We start from the raw sequence: 15,889 nt of genomic DNA, 5'->3' as shown, positions 1-15,889 counted from the left end.
GAAGCCGTGCTGCCCAACTTGGTTGGTGGCACTGTTCCACTCAGGTTACTGAGCCACATGGCAGCAGAGCAGGCTTTTAGTAGCAGATTGGTGTTTTCTCCCCTAAAAACCGGGGAGGTGGCACTTGTACTAGGTGCAAGTTCTGTGGCTGCTGGCTCAGGTTCTGCTGCTGCTACCCTGTCCTAAATGGAAACGGAGGAGCAGCAAAGATAAGCCTGGTTTCAACAGGCAGATACCAGGAGATTGCAACACTGAACTAACCATGTGCTAGTTCACCCATAGGGAGGGCCGCATGGAGTGACCCCTCTCCCTGGCACCTTGCAGACCTGCTGAGGGGGAAAGGACGGTGTCCTGGCAGCACAGCTCCTATGGGTGACCCCTTCCTATGCCCAGGGAGCATAGAGCCACTGCCAGTACCTGGGGCTGAATGGAAGTGGTCACAACCACAGCTTCTGTCTTCCCCTCAGCAGAGTGCCCTGTAAGTGGGTGCCCTGACACAGGTTATCTGTCCTGAGGGCAGAGCTGCAGGAAGGGCATTGCTCAAGGCCTGAGGAGGTTACATCACCCACATCTGCTGTCCAGGTCACCCTCGGGACTCATCGCAAGGATGAGTGCTCATGGCAGGAGAGGGGTTTTCTATTTCCCAGCAGTTTAAGGATTTCCAGCTCCTGCACCACGGCTGTACCTGTAACTGTGCTGTCCCTGACTGCTGCCTGCCCCACACACTGCCGGGCTGTTGGAGCCTTCAGCTGCTGCAGTTTGCTCTTGGTTTTAAGGACTTGCCCAATTCCTTCTGGGCTCCCTCGCTTTTGCCCTGTATTACTTGGAAATGGGGGTGACTTCAACCCACCCACATGTGCAAGGGAGAAAGCTGACAGTTGAAGTAGCCACAGGTAACTCCCCTAGACTCAGGAATACGAGTGCACCTGAGCAGCTCCACATCATATGGGGCCTGAGAGCTGCCCAAGTACCAAAGGGAGAAACGGGAGGGCCGAGCTTACGCCTGTGAACCAGGAACTTTAATGTAGTACAAAGGATCATTCATTCTCATCCTCATGGGAGAAGATGGGAGGTAAGTAGAAACTTGGTAAAAAGCAGGTTTACAAGCAGCAGAGCAAGGAGACGGTGCTTCATTCACCACGTCACGAAGAGCTCTTGCTTCCGGGTATCCAAACACTTTATTATGGTACAGAGGAGGAATGCTGGGCAGGGGCACTCCGGGCTGGGACCCTCGCTCCAGGTTAGCAGCGGATTCCCATGCCGATAGCCATGAATGTCCCAAACGTCCCACCACTCTGCATCATCGTTTTGCCGACTCCTCCCACCAGCTCTCGTCCTCTCATGCCGATCCTGAGATGAAGAAAACCGCAGGAATTACACAGAAGCTGAAGCCTGTAACAGACCCGCAGCAGCAAACATCCGGTACAACCAGAAACTAGGTGCTTGAGCACCCAAATCAAACACCTCCTCCTCAGTCTAAGTGACATCTGCTTGTGCAGGGCGATGCTGTGGTGCCCCGTGCTTGAGCTACAAAAGCAAGGAGCTGTTCTCTTTGCACAGCTGTGTCATTCAAAAAGGGCAGACCGACTGCCACTGCTTCCTCTAAATACCCATGAGCTTTTTCTGCTGGCACTGAACCACCTACAGACACTCCAGGATCAGTGAGGGAGCCATAAACGTTAAACACTGTCAGATAAGACTTTGTGCCTTTGCCTCCTCTCAGGCTCTCATCTGAACCATAGCATCATTGAATGGGTTTGGGTCGGGCCACCTCCGTGTTTAATCACGCATTAAAAAAGCATTAGTTCTGCCCCATAAGAAGGAGTAATTCCTGTCCATGGCTGGTGTGTGCCAGCAGCAGGCAGCGAGGAGCCGGCCTGGAGCACTGAGAGTTGGTTACCCCTGTGCTGGCGCATCGGGAAGGTGTGAGATTGCCTCTGATTCACGATGGGATTGCGCCGGCCACGGCTCTGCCTCCTCTCTTGCCATTACCCCTCGGGGTCAGTATGGGAATTGCCTGCACGCAGGGCACAGGGCACCCAGCTCTCCGAGAGCCTCAGGGAGCTTCTGAGGAAGGAGAGGGCCGCGTGTGCCTGCACAGAGCTCCCGCTGGAGCCCCCTCCCGCAGCCTCAGCCCCCAGCACAACCTCGGTATGAGCACAGGCAAAACTGGGACCCCCCCGCCCCATGTCCAGAGGGGCCCAGCTGGGGCCGGGGCTGGCACCGGGCTCTCAAGGCAGAGCCCTGGCAAAGCTTCACCTCTGCGATGGCAGGGGCAGACCCGGGCCTCCCCTTCCAAGCCAGGAGTTTCTCCCTGGCTATCGCCCTGCCACAGCCTGCCCACGGGCACCGTTCCCTTGGCATACCTGAGGCAGGAAAACGTTCCGAACAGCGCTCCCGCTGCCATGCCCACTGCAAAGCCCATCATGAAACCCATCTTTACTCTGTCGAAGCAGCTGGGCTGCGATTGCCCGTACGGGCCCACGGTTACCGGCATCTGGAAACACAAGCACAAACCATGGATTTACTGCTCGGTCTAAAACACTCCTACAACCAACCCGGCCTGGAGGGGCCCGGTGACTGCGGTGCCGAAAGCGTTGTCGGCTCTTAGAAGCTCTGCTCCCGCCCGGGGACAGCGGACCTGCCGCTCCGGAGCCCCGGCACAAGGCGGGGCTCACACCCCGGACCGCCCCAGCGGCTCCCTGGGCAGCGGCGGCCTCCGCCCGGCCCCGAGGCCTTTACCCTCGGCGCCCGCTTCACCTCACGGGGCTTCGGCCGCGCCCCCCGGGAGTTCCGCACCCGCCCAGGCCCCCCCGCACCTCGCTCGCCCCGCGCCCTCCGCCTCTGCCCGCTCCGGCCTCCGCTTCCGGCGCGCACCGTGACGCTTCCGGAAGGGGCGGGCAGCGGCTCAGCTCGGTGACGCCGCCATGATGCTATGGCGGCTTCGGGCTGCCCCGCGGGCGGCTCTCGGCGTCCGGCGCCTCTCGGCGGCCGTGGCGGAGCCGGCACCGGGTAAGGCCGGGGAGGGGGCGACAGCGGCGGGGCCGGGGGGCGGGCGGGCCTGGCCGGCAGAGCTCCGTGCGGCCGGTGCCGGGGGTACCTGACGGCTCCTTCCCTTCTTTCCCTCAGGGCGAAGCGGCGATGGAGGCAGTGCCCTGCGGCCGCTCTACATGGACGTTCAGGCCACCACCCCGCTGGTAAGGGCCGGGTCTCGGGATGCCACCGTCTCCTCCCCACCCCAGAAGGGCTTTTACCTTGGCCGGTGTCCCGCACCTCCGCTCTTGCTCTGCGGGAGCCGCAATTGATACCCGCGGGGATGGGCATTGCTTTGAGGGGCAGCGAGAACTGAACGTAACCAAAATACCTGAGTAACCTTGTATTGTATGTATGTAGTATAGGTAAGAAATACCTTGTATTTCTCCTGCGCAGAGGAAAGGCCGGGTTGGATGGGGCTTGGAGCAACCTGCTGTACTGGAAGGTGTCCCTGCCCGTGGCAGGGGTTGGAACTGGATAAGCTTTAAGGTCTCTTCCAACAGAAACCAGTCCATGATTCCATATGCTCAGAAAACCCCGTTCTTCTGTGATTGTCTTGATGCAAATAGAGGGCACAGAACATAATTGCCAGACACTTGGCTTTGCTGGAGGCTGTGTTGCATATAGCATGTAATAATCTCATGTGTTCAAGATTTGGCTGGAGCTACACCCAGACACTGCAGGAGCATCAGTGCTAGTCCTGGGGCAGGGTGTGCGGAGGGGACAGAGATGCTTTCCCTTCCCTGTGTTCAAGGCTGGGTGGTGTGTGTCCCGCAGGATCCCAGGGTCCTGGACAGGATGCTCCCGTACCTGACAGCGTACTACGGCAACCCGCACTCCAGGACACATGCCTATGGCTGGGAGAGTGAGGCTGCCATGGAGAAGGCGAGGAAGGTGAGTCTGGCTCTCTGCAGTGGTTTTCCTGCTGGTGAGGAAGTTCAGTGTTGAAGGAAAACCAAGAGCAATGATGAACTGCTCCAGGTAGCTCTCTGTGGGCTGGTTTAGCAGCCTCCTGCTCTCATAGCTCTGCGGTAGCAGATTTCTTGCAAGAAAAAATAGATTAGAGGGACTGAAATGGCAGAAAAAATACTTCAGGCAAAGGTGCTGCAGGATTTTTGGCTCCCTGAGGTCACAGAGTGCTGCAGCCATTGGGATAACTCAATTTCTTATCATTCTCCTAATCTTAGATACGGGATTTTGTACATTGTTTTGAAAGTAACACATCCTGGTGTTTTGCCTACTTTTATGTTCTTTTATGGCAGCCTAAGCTTAACACCACTATTGCTGTACTGCTGTGTATACCACCCCTTATGTATTTTATATTAATGCAGCTATTTAGACCACTGTACCCGTAGCACAACTTCACTAGATACAGCTGTGATCCTTTGGGGGCTTAAGGGGGTATTCTTGAGAACATTTTGCATGTGTTTTGCTACAGTGAATTCAATGTGTTTTGTCTTAACAAATCAAATTTGTCTTTCAAACAGCAAATTGCGGATTTAATAGGAGCTGATTCAAGGGAAATTATATTTACCAGTGGTGCAACAGAAGCAAATAACATGGCAATTAAGGTAAAAGGTTTACACTGTTAGTTATTCATTGTGTTAAAATCATGCTCTTAAGAACTGTACACAGCTTTCAGCAGCTGAAATGTTAATATCTTGGGTTAGTAAGCCCAGGAATGCAAATATTTGCTGCTTGTGTTATCCTGCTGCATGCGTGGAGGGAATAATGGGATATTTTGGTTCCTAGGAGGTGGTTTTGAGTACAAAGTGTAATAATGTTTATCTTGCATGTACCAAATGTAACCCTTCTGCTTAAGCAGTTAGAATCTTTATCATGAAATACAGTGGAGTGCTGATTACAAACTTGTTTCTGACTAAGACTGGGCAGTGTTTTATCTGTTGGCATGTGCACCGTTGCATGTGACTCTGTTGCAGGTGTTTTTATAAAGTATTACTTACTGTTAATAGTGTCTTCTCTCAGTGAACACTTTCACAAGCTGGTTGAAAAGAGATGCTTTGGAAAACAAGTGCTGATGGAAATATAGTGCGAATTACACATCAGTACCTTTTAGATTCGTGACTTCAGGGCCAAGAGGGAAGATCCAAATTAATTGTGTCTGAATAGTAATGTCTTGTTTCTGATCCTGGTGAATAAACCTTGTTTCTTCAGTGACGAATGACAAATCTCTTGTTTGTGGGTTGTACCTGAACAGGGTGTTGCAAGGTTCTATAAATCCAGAAAAAAGCACATCATCACTACTCAAACAGAGCACAAGTGTGTGCTGGATTCCTGCCGCTCCCTGGAGACAGAAGGTTTTCGGGTCACCTATCTGCCTGTTAAAAAAAATGGGCTCGTAGACTTGAAGGTGAGTTGTTTAGTGACAGAAATAGTGGAGGGTTTGCTTCGTATTGATGCTCAAGAGGACCTTGTATCCTCTTAATGTTCAAGAGGATAGGATGATAAATATCACCAGGTAGAATGAGAGTCACAGTCAAATGATCACAGCTGGAGAAGGATCTTCTGTTCTGTCTTATGCTCTAGACTTTTCCTCAGCTAAAAGCATCCATCTCTCATCCCACCGTTCACCTGCTGTCATTCATACCCATGCAGGTGGAGCTGCTGCATACCCTGTGGAGAGCCCAGTACATGACTAGGATAGAGCTAGCTTTGGTATGGGGGTTTCATGGTGAAATTTTGTGACCTGAGCTACTCAAGGCAGTAGAGACAGCAATTACAATACTCCCTTCAGATTGCAGTCTCTGCATTGACCCTTCAGGGTGTACATGCCTCAGCCCTGGGATTTAGAAGTTGTATCTGCTTATTTTGTCATTTGTGTCTTACAGTACAAGACAGCATCAGTTTTATTTCTGGCCTTGTCATCTGGCTTGGAGAGATGGTGTGTGTATGTGGTGGGCAGAGGGGACAGGCCTGCAGGTGTACAAGTGATAGTCGTGTTCGCTGTGAACTTTGGTGGACTCTTTCTTTGCGTGATGCTTTTTTCTTGTATATAGTGCAGTTCCCTTATAGCCAACCTCACTTTGTTTATGTGTGGCTTAAGCTGTTTTCTGGGTGGTTAATTCATTAAAGAAGTTCAGAGGAATGTATGAGACACAGCAGAAGCCTGTTCTGACTTGATTTAATCGAGTCCAGTGGTGTGGTGCATACCAGGGTTAGGATATGCAGTTGATCACACTCCTCTTCCTACAGGAATGACATTCACATGGATAAGTGCTCTTGCCAGGACTGTTTGTCAGAGCCCAGGGGGTTGGTAGGGGGCTGGTGGGTAGGCTTTGCTGACAAGTTGAAGGTGTGCACAGGAATCTTGCTTTGCTCTTAGTCACAGCTTCTGTTTGAATATTTCCCCAGGATTTGGAGGCTGCATTCCAGCCAGATACAGGTTTGGTTTCTGTAATGACTGTGAATAATGAAATAGGAGTAAAGCAGCCAGTTCAGGACATTGGTAAGTACACTGTGGCTTCCAGAGGGCAAGGAATGTCACTTCTGCTTCATTTTACTTAATATTTTCATAGCCAAGTGCTGCTAATACAAAAGATGTAGTATAGGTAAGAAGTAAATAATAATACTGTCCCAAAGAAAAACTTACTTTAAAAGGGAAATGAAGATTAAAACTTGGTACTTTTACAGGGAGCATTGCAGCAATTGCAGCTTTGTAGCACAGATCAGCTGCAGTATTTTGTGTTTCATTGTTAATTGTATGGTGGATGAAAGTACTACCCAGGATAAATGGCCAGATGGAGTTGACGTACAAGTTATTGAACACTTGTAGAGTTTAAGAGGAGAAACGTGCAGTATTTGGGGTGGGAAGGGATGGTGCCACCCTTTCACCCCCCAGTATTGCTATACACAGTCATGAACAATTGGTTTGGAGGCTAAAAAGCTGCTGAAGAGCCAGGTTTTTGGAACAAGGAGAGGGTGAGCCAGGCTCTGAGCGGGCACGTGGAGAGATGGGACCTCAGAGCAGTCTGGCAAAGCAGGTCACAGCATTGATAACACCATGACAGTGACAAAACATACCCCCTCCTGCCCCTTTGTATTCAATATGTCCTTTTGTAAGATGTTTGGGTTTTTAGGGCATTTTCAGGCATTGTTTCTGCCCTGGCACTTATACAGCATCATCCTGGAGGGTGCTGCTTTTCCAGCCTGTGGCCGGCATCTGATCCCGTTGTGCAGCTGATTTTCCTCTTGCACTTACATTGTTACGGCCATTAGTGTTGTCCCGCTCTTCAATGCCAGAGATACTTGGTGCCAAGGTCTGGTTCCCACAGTGACCACAACACTTTGATCACAGGCCTCATAGGCCAAGACTGGGGCCTCTTACCTGCTGACCTGCTTAAACCAGCTGGGCATCAGCTAGAGTAGCTCCAACACAGCTTTAGATGCTTCTCTGTAAAAGAAACACAGCAGCACCCGTTTCTTCCCTTGTCACCTCAGAACTGGTCCCTGCTGTAAACTGATTCATTTTGGAATCATTGGAATCAGCACAATTAGATGAGATAATGTGGGTGGTTTTGCTCTTGTGTCTGTGTTACAGGTGAGATCTGCCGCGAGCGTAAGGTGTTCTTCCACACGGATGCTGCACAAGCAATTGGTAAAATTCCTATGGATGTCAACAGCATGAAAATTGATCTGATGAGCATCAGTGGCCATAAAATTTATGGGCCCAAAGGTACTTACTAAAGTGCTTTTCTAGAGACTTGTTTCATGCCTACCTTAAGATAACCACACAAGGTATGAAGTAAAACCCGTCTGTCATAGTGACTGTTGCTTAAACTGTAGAAAACTCTTGGACTGACTTTGGAGTAGTTCAAGCACTGCTGCCAGACACAGAGCTGCAGTAAGTGGATTGTCAGTGCTGATAGGTTGTAAGGTGGCTTCACCAAAGGGAGAGACACTGTTTTATAATGGTGGCAGCATTAAGAGTTGTGGCTCTTCAGGAGTCATCTGCTTGATGCAAAGCAGCATTGATGCTGAAGCAGTTGAAACGGAATAACTAGGTTTTAGGGCAAAGTTTAGGCCCAGCTGCAGCTTGCAACAAGGAGGTCAAAAGGTAACTGGAAAGTTTCAATTTGTAGTGATTTTTGGTTGCCTTCTACTTCCAGTGGCTTCTCCCCTGCTCCATTTGTGCATCTTTGCAGAATGGACTTTAAAATTGGGCTATGGATTTTCTAGCTGACTCCCAAATAGTAGAAGTTCAGCAATTGTCACGGTTCATTCAGTTTGTAAAACTGGATGTGGAAAGGCAGAAATCAGGTTTGCTGTATTCTGTGTGCTACTCAGAAACAAAAGGCAAAATTACTATTTTTTCAATATGTTGTGTTTTTCTGTGTGAGCTCTGAGAGCTAAAGACGTGTCTCTGGGCGAGGACTGAGGTTTCAACCAGTAATTTTGGGCAGGTGACAGACATTTCATAACTTCTAATGACCAGAAGTTGCAGCCATTCTTCTTGTGGTGAGTCACTCATCAGGATAAGCCAAAGCAGGTGAAGGCATGAAAATGAAGTTTTTAGGTGAGGAGATGAAAGAAGGACACTGCCTGGCTGTCAGATCTGGTTCATCTGATCTGCCCATTGGAAACAGGTGCTACTGAGGAGTCTCCCTCATGAGAAGAAAGGGAGAGGACTCCTGGGACTGGTGCTGGCTTGGTAATCCAGGGAAAGGAGTTCCAGAGCTTTCAGCTCTTAAGTCAGTGAATGAACATCAATGAATGAGATATCTGCACTTGAAAACTTCAGTGCGAAGAGGTGAACTTCATTTCTGCACAGGAATTGTGAGAGGGAAGGGAAGTATTTAGTCCTTAGGTGGCTGAAGCACTCTGGGAGAAACTGAGCTTCTCCTGTGGCTGGGGCCTGAGTGAGGAAGAACATGAACAGTTGGAACAGACACCACTTCCTAGAGTGTTCATGATGTTTCTCTCCAGTGAGGTGTCCAAATGTGTGTTTTCTGTGGAAATAAGGAATATTTCCAAGCCTTGGAATCCGTTTTCATCATTTCAGAACTGGATATATACTAAGCCAGCTTTCCTCATTTTCCAGGGGTTGGTGCTATCTACGTTCGTCGCCGACCACGCGTTAGACTGGAGCCCCTGCAGAGTGGGGGAGGCCAGGAGAGAGGATTGAGGTCTGGGACAGTGCCTACCCCTTTAGCAGTGGGCCTGGGTGCAGCATGTGAGGTGGCACAGCAGGAAATGGAGGTATGTGGGAGATTGTCCTGGATTCCAGAAAATAACATCAAGTGGCCAGATAAGTCTTGGATTCCTTCAGTCTTTTTGTGTGCATGTGCCCGAGTTAAATTGGATTCTTGTGTTGTAACATGGAGTAAATGTTTTGAGATCTTCAAGGATGTTTTGGGCAGCTGGAAGGTGATTTTCAGCTGTCTTCAGTTTCTTTTTTGAAGTGGTTTGAATCTTGTTTTTCTGCAACAGATTTACTGTTGACAGTTTCAGTGAAATACAGGTTCAAGTGCTTGTACTCAGCTCTCCATTCTGCATGCATTTATTAGCAGTATCTCTGAGGTGGAATAAATCATATTTATGTAATGTATACTGGAAGAAAATAAGACTTCCTAGCCCATTATTGTACCTAGTCAATGTATGTAAGTTCAAGTTTTCTGCAGCTTTTCAACTGAGAATTACTTTTTTCCTAGCTTGGACAGTTTATTTGCTCGGTCTGGTGACTAATCCTGTGTGCTGCTATATCTGTTTGTGGGCACCAACGCATTCCTTACAGCTGGAATGTAAGAATCCTTTAATATAGTGCTAGTGGGATGCATAAGCCAAATGTCTGTATGTACAGGAACAAGCTTCTTCCTGGGAGACAGGCAGGAATCCACTGTATGAGCTGGGCAGTTATGGAAGCTGTGTTAGAGGCTGCACAAACCTCGCATCTGAATTCTCTTCCTTGCCTGGCAGAGATTTGGCATGTCAAAATCAAGTAATATTTGAGACTAAAGCTTTTTCAAGCATGTAAGCAATCATGAATTGCACGTCTGTGTCTGCATCAGAGCTGATGTGCTCCAGAAGCAGTAGTGTATGGTGAGGAACGTCATGTTCCAGTCTAGAGCAAGACACTGTGAGTGGGCAGTTCTCGCTGTGTAGGTTGTGTTGTAAAAGCAGAGTTCAGAGTCATTTGCAAGACCATGTCTTTATGTGGTACAGTTTGAGAGCTCTGAAGGAAATAAGGGGCACTTACCATAATAGATAGATACCCTTTTGTGTTGCAAAATGCGTCATCTTACGCATTACCTGACTCGGTTCTTTTATGGAAGCCAATTTGGCAGCTTGTTCATACAGATCTTTCTGAATGGTTTGGGATATTTTTGGAGGCTGAGCTAGCAAGGACCAAAGTGGTAATTCTCTGTTAGAACAGTCACTAGAGCAGGCAGAGCTTGATGGTTTCTTTTTCAGATGTGTTCTTTCCCTGCTTTAACCAAACCCAGCTGCTTCACCTGCACACAATTGGTGAGGCAAAGCGGTTTCAGTGAGGTCAAACTGTGCTCTCTATTTATTCTGGTCTGTTTTCTGATTTCTTTATAGTATGACCATAAGCGAATCTCACAGCTGGCAGAACGACTGGTTACAAAAATAATGAGTGAAATTCCTGATGTGGTTATGAATGGAGACAAAGAGCATCGCTACCCAGGTAACGTGAGCAGAGTCCTGAGCCCATTAGAACAGTCTGTGTTAGCGGCCATGACTCAGTAGTGCACTTCAGCTACACACTGTGCAAGTGTTGCCTTGAGGTGTAGGATTTACCCTCAGTTTCAGCTGATGGAAGTTTTATTTTCTGTTTCATTTATTTGTAGGATGCATCAATTTATCTTTTGCATATGTGGAAGGGGAGAGTCTGCTGATGGCTCTGAAAGACGTGGCTCTCTCTTCAGGAAGGTAGGTGGAATGCGTGGGCAGCATAGCAGCGAATTTTGGAGAGAAAATGACATCTGCTGCTGGAGGTCCAAACTAAGGAGTGGTCTCTGTGTCCTGTATCTGTGTATTGGGTTACTGAGTCAGCCTGGCATCGATTTCATTCTGAGATGTTTAAAAGCCACATTTCAAATGAAGGTCAAATTTACGGACCCTAAAGGAAAAAAATGAACAAAAAACCCCCCAAATCCAGGAAAATCAATCTAGAAGTTTCTGCCTGACAGCCTTGTAGTCTGATTACCTGTGATACCCTTGACATATAACTGCCAGTGACTCACTCATTCTAAAGGCTGCCAGCATTTGAGCAGTTTCTGTCCTTCAGTGGGATTTCACACCAGTGGCAGATCGTAACTGCCCAGACAGATACTGGAACTAAATTAGCTCATATGGCCTGTGTTTAATGCAAAAGTAGACAGAAAATTGAATACACTTCATGGAGCTCTGTTCACTCTACAGGAGCAATGAATATTTCTAAGACAAGCTTGATGCCTCTGGCGCAGTTAATGCAGTGTAAAGATGCCCTCTTTCCCTCACCTATGAGAATAAAGTGGTCAGCAGATCTTGATTCACAGTACGTTGGCACTGTGAATGGGAAGAACAAGTCTGCACATGACTCTCTCTGAAGCTGAGCACTTCTGTAATTTGAAAGTCTCTCTGAGACTGCTTTGTGCTGCATGTTGCAGCCTGTGAAAATTGAGTAACAACATGGAACCAGTTTTGCCTACTGCTCGAGATGGAAGTTCTCTCTGCTGCTGACTATAACTGGATCATCTTGCTCTGCATTCCTCTGTGCACTGTTTTTCCTTTATTTGTTCTGCTGCCAAACAGCAACTTCTAAAGTTTTTTTTTGACTTTTTTAATGTCCTGGCTCTTTGTTTCCTTCTCCGGCTAGTTCTGTCTTGGCTCCTTTGTCTTTTTTATACGGCCTTTGCTTCAGCCACCTCTTAGTCTGCATTCCCACTGATTCTGCTTGGCGTTGTGTTTATTCTTACTGTTTTATCTGTGTTCTCTCTGCTTACCTGTTACCTCATGCTCCTAATCTATAAACCTCATTCCCCTCTAATACCCTCCCATTCCTTCTTCTGCAGCAGAAATACCACTCTTACTGCTTGTGTTCAGGGTGATTTCCAAGAGGCTGGGGAAGCCAATACAGGTTGTTGTAAAAAGTCTTAGTAGCATGAAATGTCTGTAAGTGACCTGTTCTTTCTTGGAGGAGGTTAGGGAAGTGTTACTTCAGTGTGGCGTCTGCATGTGAACAAAAGCTTGACAGTGCCTTCCCTTTCTCCAGTGCTTGTACATCAGCTTCTCTGGAGCCTTCCTATGTTTTGCGGGCAATCGGAGCAGATGAGGACTTGGCTCACTCATCTATAAGGTGTGTGGAGTGGTCTTTCCTAATGCTTCCAAATGTTTTTCTTTTCTGCCTAAAAGTAGGTGGTGGATTTGTTCCACCCCTCCTTATGCGCACAGTTCTAGTCTTTGATGGTTTTCTTTTGGTTTAGATTTGGTATTGGTCGTTTCACCACAGAGGAGGAGGTGGATTACACAGTGCAGAAGTGCATACAGCATGTTAAGAGGCTGAGGGAAATGAGGTGAGCTGCCATCTTACTGAATGTGAAGACTTTTTCGGTGTGGTAGTCATTTAAAAGTTGGATTTAGTTGAAACTACTTGTTTACCTCAAAAATATGGTGGTGTCTCTGTATAAGCAAGCAGAGTAGGAAGAGGACTGATATTAACAGTAGTGACAAATAAAGAAACAAACCTTCTCCCAGATCCCACCTTTGTCAGGGAAGGAATGCGTGTAGGGCAGGCACTTGGAAGTACAGTACCTGGAATTCTCTAAGCCCCAGATGGTACTACTGAGTTAATGTATCCATAAGTTGGGTTTTTTTGGTGAAAGTGGAAGACTTCTGACTCATCTGGACGGTGTCAAATGCGAGGGCTCAGTCTCTGAGACACCAGTACTTAATGCCTAAAGAAGGAGCAGGGCATGAGGTGGAGAACCTGCTCTCTCGCCTTTTGTATTTTGGGCTGAGGTCACAGTTGAGGACTGATCTCCTGAAGCTCAGTGAGCTCCAGAAGGGGAAGGCAGGTAGATGGGTACCTCCTGGCTTCTTGTGTAGCTGAGAAAATTGTCTGGTTGATTCTTGTTGTTGATGTTGTCCGGTGTGTTTTAACCCACATTTTTCTCCTTTCTTTACAGCCCTCTCTGGGAAATGGTGCAGGATGGAATTGACCTCAAAAGTATTAAATGGACTCAGCACTGAGGAAACATCGCTATCCATGGACTAGATGTGGATTAAAATGTGTTTTCTGTACATTCTTGAGCAAATTATGCAGCACTTCTTATTTTTGACACTTGCAATTTGCCTGGAAAATGACCCTTTCTGATCACAGAGTCTAAGAAGCCAAAAATGGAAATTAGTCTTTATGCTGGAGACAGGCAGGATGATTTAACACCCACTGCATTTATACTGACACACAGAAATTTATGCTACAGCAGAATTAATTTGTCGGTGTATTTTCTGATAAGAAAATGAAATCAGTGTGTTATTTGTGGGCAAGTGGAGTCCTGGTGAGAGGAACACCCATCCATGTAGCTGTTCCTCTGCAGCCAGGCTGCACATTCCTTTGGCTTGAGGTGGGCATCCTGCAGCAGCCGCTGCCTTTGTGCTGCTCAGATGTGTTTTATGGTGTGAGATCCTCAGGTAGGAATCAGCTCAGCATTCCTAGAGGAAGAGGATGCCTCAGTGTGGCTATGTGCCTTCTCAGTTAAGTTGTATGTGCAGATAAAAACATTTTTTTTCTTAAACAGAGTATTTGTAATGCTTGTTCAGACCAGTGTGCATTAATCCTAAACATCCTCTGTGTTACAGAGTTTATGGTGTAATGATGGTGCACTTTGCTGTCCCCTCCATTGTGCTTTTCCATGCAGTTTTCTTCTCAGTAAGCAAAGAAAACTGGAATGACTGCAGGAGGGGGATAGGCAGAATATGTCAGCTTCAGTTGCAGCACTAGTTCAGTTGGAACATGAGTGGTAGCGATGGTGGGCAGAGCAGATGAAGTGCAATGTCTTAATGCAGTCTGGGTTTTTCTGTTGTGTGTTTTTCCCTCCCTTCATGATCCTTTGCTGTCACTCACAGTTTGCCTATGGGCTGTTGGGTTCTGTCACTGCAGGGAGTCCTGCCTGTTGGAGGCTGTATGTTTTGTCTGGAATTTATTCTGTGCAACAGACTGTACTTCTGTCTGACTGGAGACTTCCATGGGAATCCGTTCCCTGCAGATAGTGGGGAAAGTGTCTGTTAAACAGGGTTTGATGAGATTAATTCCTATCAGTGTTTCTCCTTTCTTAACCTGTGTTGATCTTTCCAGTAGGCAACTTAACCCTGTATTGCAAAGTGCCTTTGTTTCAGTTGCATAAGCAGACAGCTTTCAATTGGTTTTGTTGACTGATGGATGCTGTATTAGCTGCTGAATGTAATACAGACAGTACGTCTTCAGTTCTGGATGGCACCTACCTCGAGGATGAACCATGTGATGTAAAAGCTGAAGTCTCACAAGGTGGATTGTGTTACAGAAGCTTGTGCTTTCTTTGTTAACCAAGGACAGACTGGCTGGTTGTAATGCAGAGCTAATCCTCAGCTGTTCTGTTTGAAATTACTAGCTTTAGCAGTTTCAGTATTGTAGGGCTGGCACCTTCTATTTTATCACATTTTTTAAACTGCTGTATGCGTAAATAGGCTTTAGAGGTGATGTCTGGGTGATGGTTTATTCCTGGGCTTTACATGTTTTCTCGATTAAGCATGTGATAATGTTTTCCCAGTATGTTTTTGAACTACATGAAATTGTTCTTTGTGTTTCATGGATGATAAAAAAATTATAGATAAGACTTAAACTTGGCTACTTTCAGTCTTTTTTTAACCCACCTTCTGGCTGAACTGTTCAACATTTAAAATACAAATTCTATGTCTACAGGTTGGGGAAACTCATTCACACTGTTAATAATGATGAGGAAGAATTTATAGCGGAGATACTTTTCCCCTTAACAGACAGAAGTAATGCCAGGGTTGAACATGGAGCTGCACACCACTGAATGCAGTTAAGGGGTTTTGTATGAGAAAGTTCACAGAGGAGGGGAACATGAATCCATCCCACTCCCACCAGTTTGATGCTGATGCCAGGAGATGGTTGCATGTCAGCAGGAGAGCACCTGGAGAGCAACATAAAGAAATGCCAGCCACTCCAGCCACAAGCTGGCTTCTTTGGGGCCTCACTTAGTTGTATGGGGAGTGAACAAGAGGAGTTAGACATGCGCATGCCTGCAGGGCTACAACATTACTGAGTCACAAAGACATGGTAGGATGGCTCCCCATGACTGCAGTTCTGGGATGGAAAGACTTGGGCTTTCCAGGAAGGACAGGCTGGGGAGATGAGGAGGGGCTGTCACCCTCTTCCACCTGGATATGGATGAGGAGCCAACTCAGAGCTTATGGGTCAGGATTAAAGGGCAGGACAGGGGACATTATAGTGGGGGTCTGCGACAGGCCAGGAAGACTGAGTGGATGAGGCCCTTTATGGACAGAAACTTTACAAGTGAAACTTTACATTGTTCTCTGTACTTTTTTTCCTGTAGTTGGGTACCCTGACACCCTTCAGTTTTATTTTGGGTGAAGGAGATGGATAAGCAAGCTTGCTCTCAGTAGTTTCCTAGCACCTGAGAAAGGCAAATCCCATTCTTTTCTAACACTATCCTTTTCTGCCTACCTTCCACCAAATACATATTATAGGGGAGCATATTGGATACGGTTACCAATGATTCCTGTCCTGTCACCTCCTGCCTGCCGGTGTTTTTGAAGCCACTTTCCTCCTGTTGCTGGTACCTGGGTCCATCATGCTGCCACCTCCTCTTCAGTA

At 47.4% G+C, this 15,889-nt stretch overlaps 2 protein-coding genes across 2 annotated transcripts; one reads left to right on the top strand and one right to left on the bottom strand.

Moving 5' to 3' along the window:
• Positions 1-1,159: 1,159 nt before the first annotated feature.
• ROMO1 (reactive oxygen species modulator 1) lies at positions 1,160-2,968 on the bottom strand. Its single transcript, XM_061361600.1, has 3 exons — positions 2,820-2,968; positions 2,367-2,497; positions 1,160-1,350 (listed from the first exon to the last, which is right to left on the bottom strand). Exons 2-3 carry the CDS (start codon positions 2,495-2,497, stop codon positions 1,242-1,244), a joined length of 240 nt encoding a protein of 79 aa, XP_061217584.1. The 5' UTR covers positions 2,820-2,968; the 3' UTR covers positions 1,160-1,241.
• NFS1 (NFS1 cysteine desulfurase) lies at positions 2,913-14,874 on the top strand. The gene is made up of 13 exons (XM_061361599.1): positions 2,913-3,012; positions 3,130-3,197; positions 3,811-3,927; positions 4,521-4,604; positions 5,252-5,404; positions 6,406-6,499; positions 7,592-7,726; positions 9,092-9,249; positions 10,591-10,696; positions 10,860-10,941; positions 12,266-12,349; positions 12,477-12,566; positions 13,179-14,874. Exons 1-13 carry the CDS (start codon positions 2,928-2,930, stop codon positions 13,240-13,242), a joined length of 1,320 nt encoding a protein of 439 aa, XP_061217583.1. The 5' UTR covers positions 2,913-2,927; the 3' UTR covers positions 13,243-14,874.
• The last annotated feature ends 1,015 nt before the right edge of the window (positions 14,875-15,889 follow it).

Source organism: Neopsephotus bourkii, unplaced genomic scaffold (assembly GCF_033783945.1).
Source record: "Neopsephotus bourkii isolate Nb327-2 ecotype Australia unplaced genomic scaffold, CSIRO-AGI_Nbou_v1 NB_1060, whole genome shotgun sequence".
NCBI classification, from domain to species: Eukaryota; Metazoa; Chordata; class Aves; order Psittaciformes; family Psittacidae; genus Neopsephotus; species Neopsephotus bourkii.
Note: the sequence above shows the minus strand (reverse complement) of the source record. Positions and strands in the feature narration are given on the sequence as shown.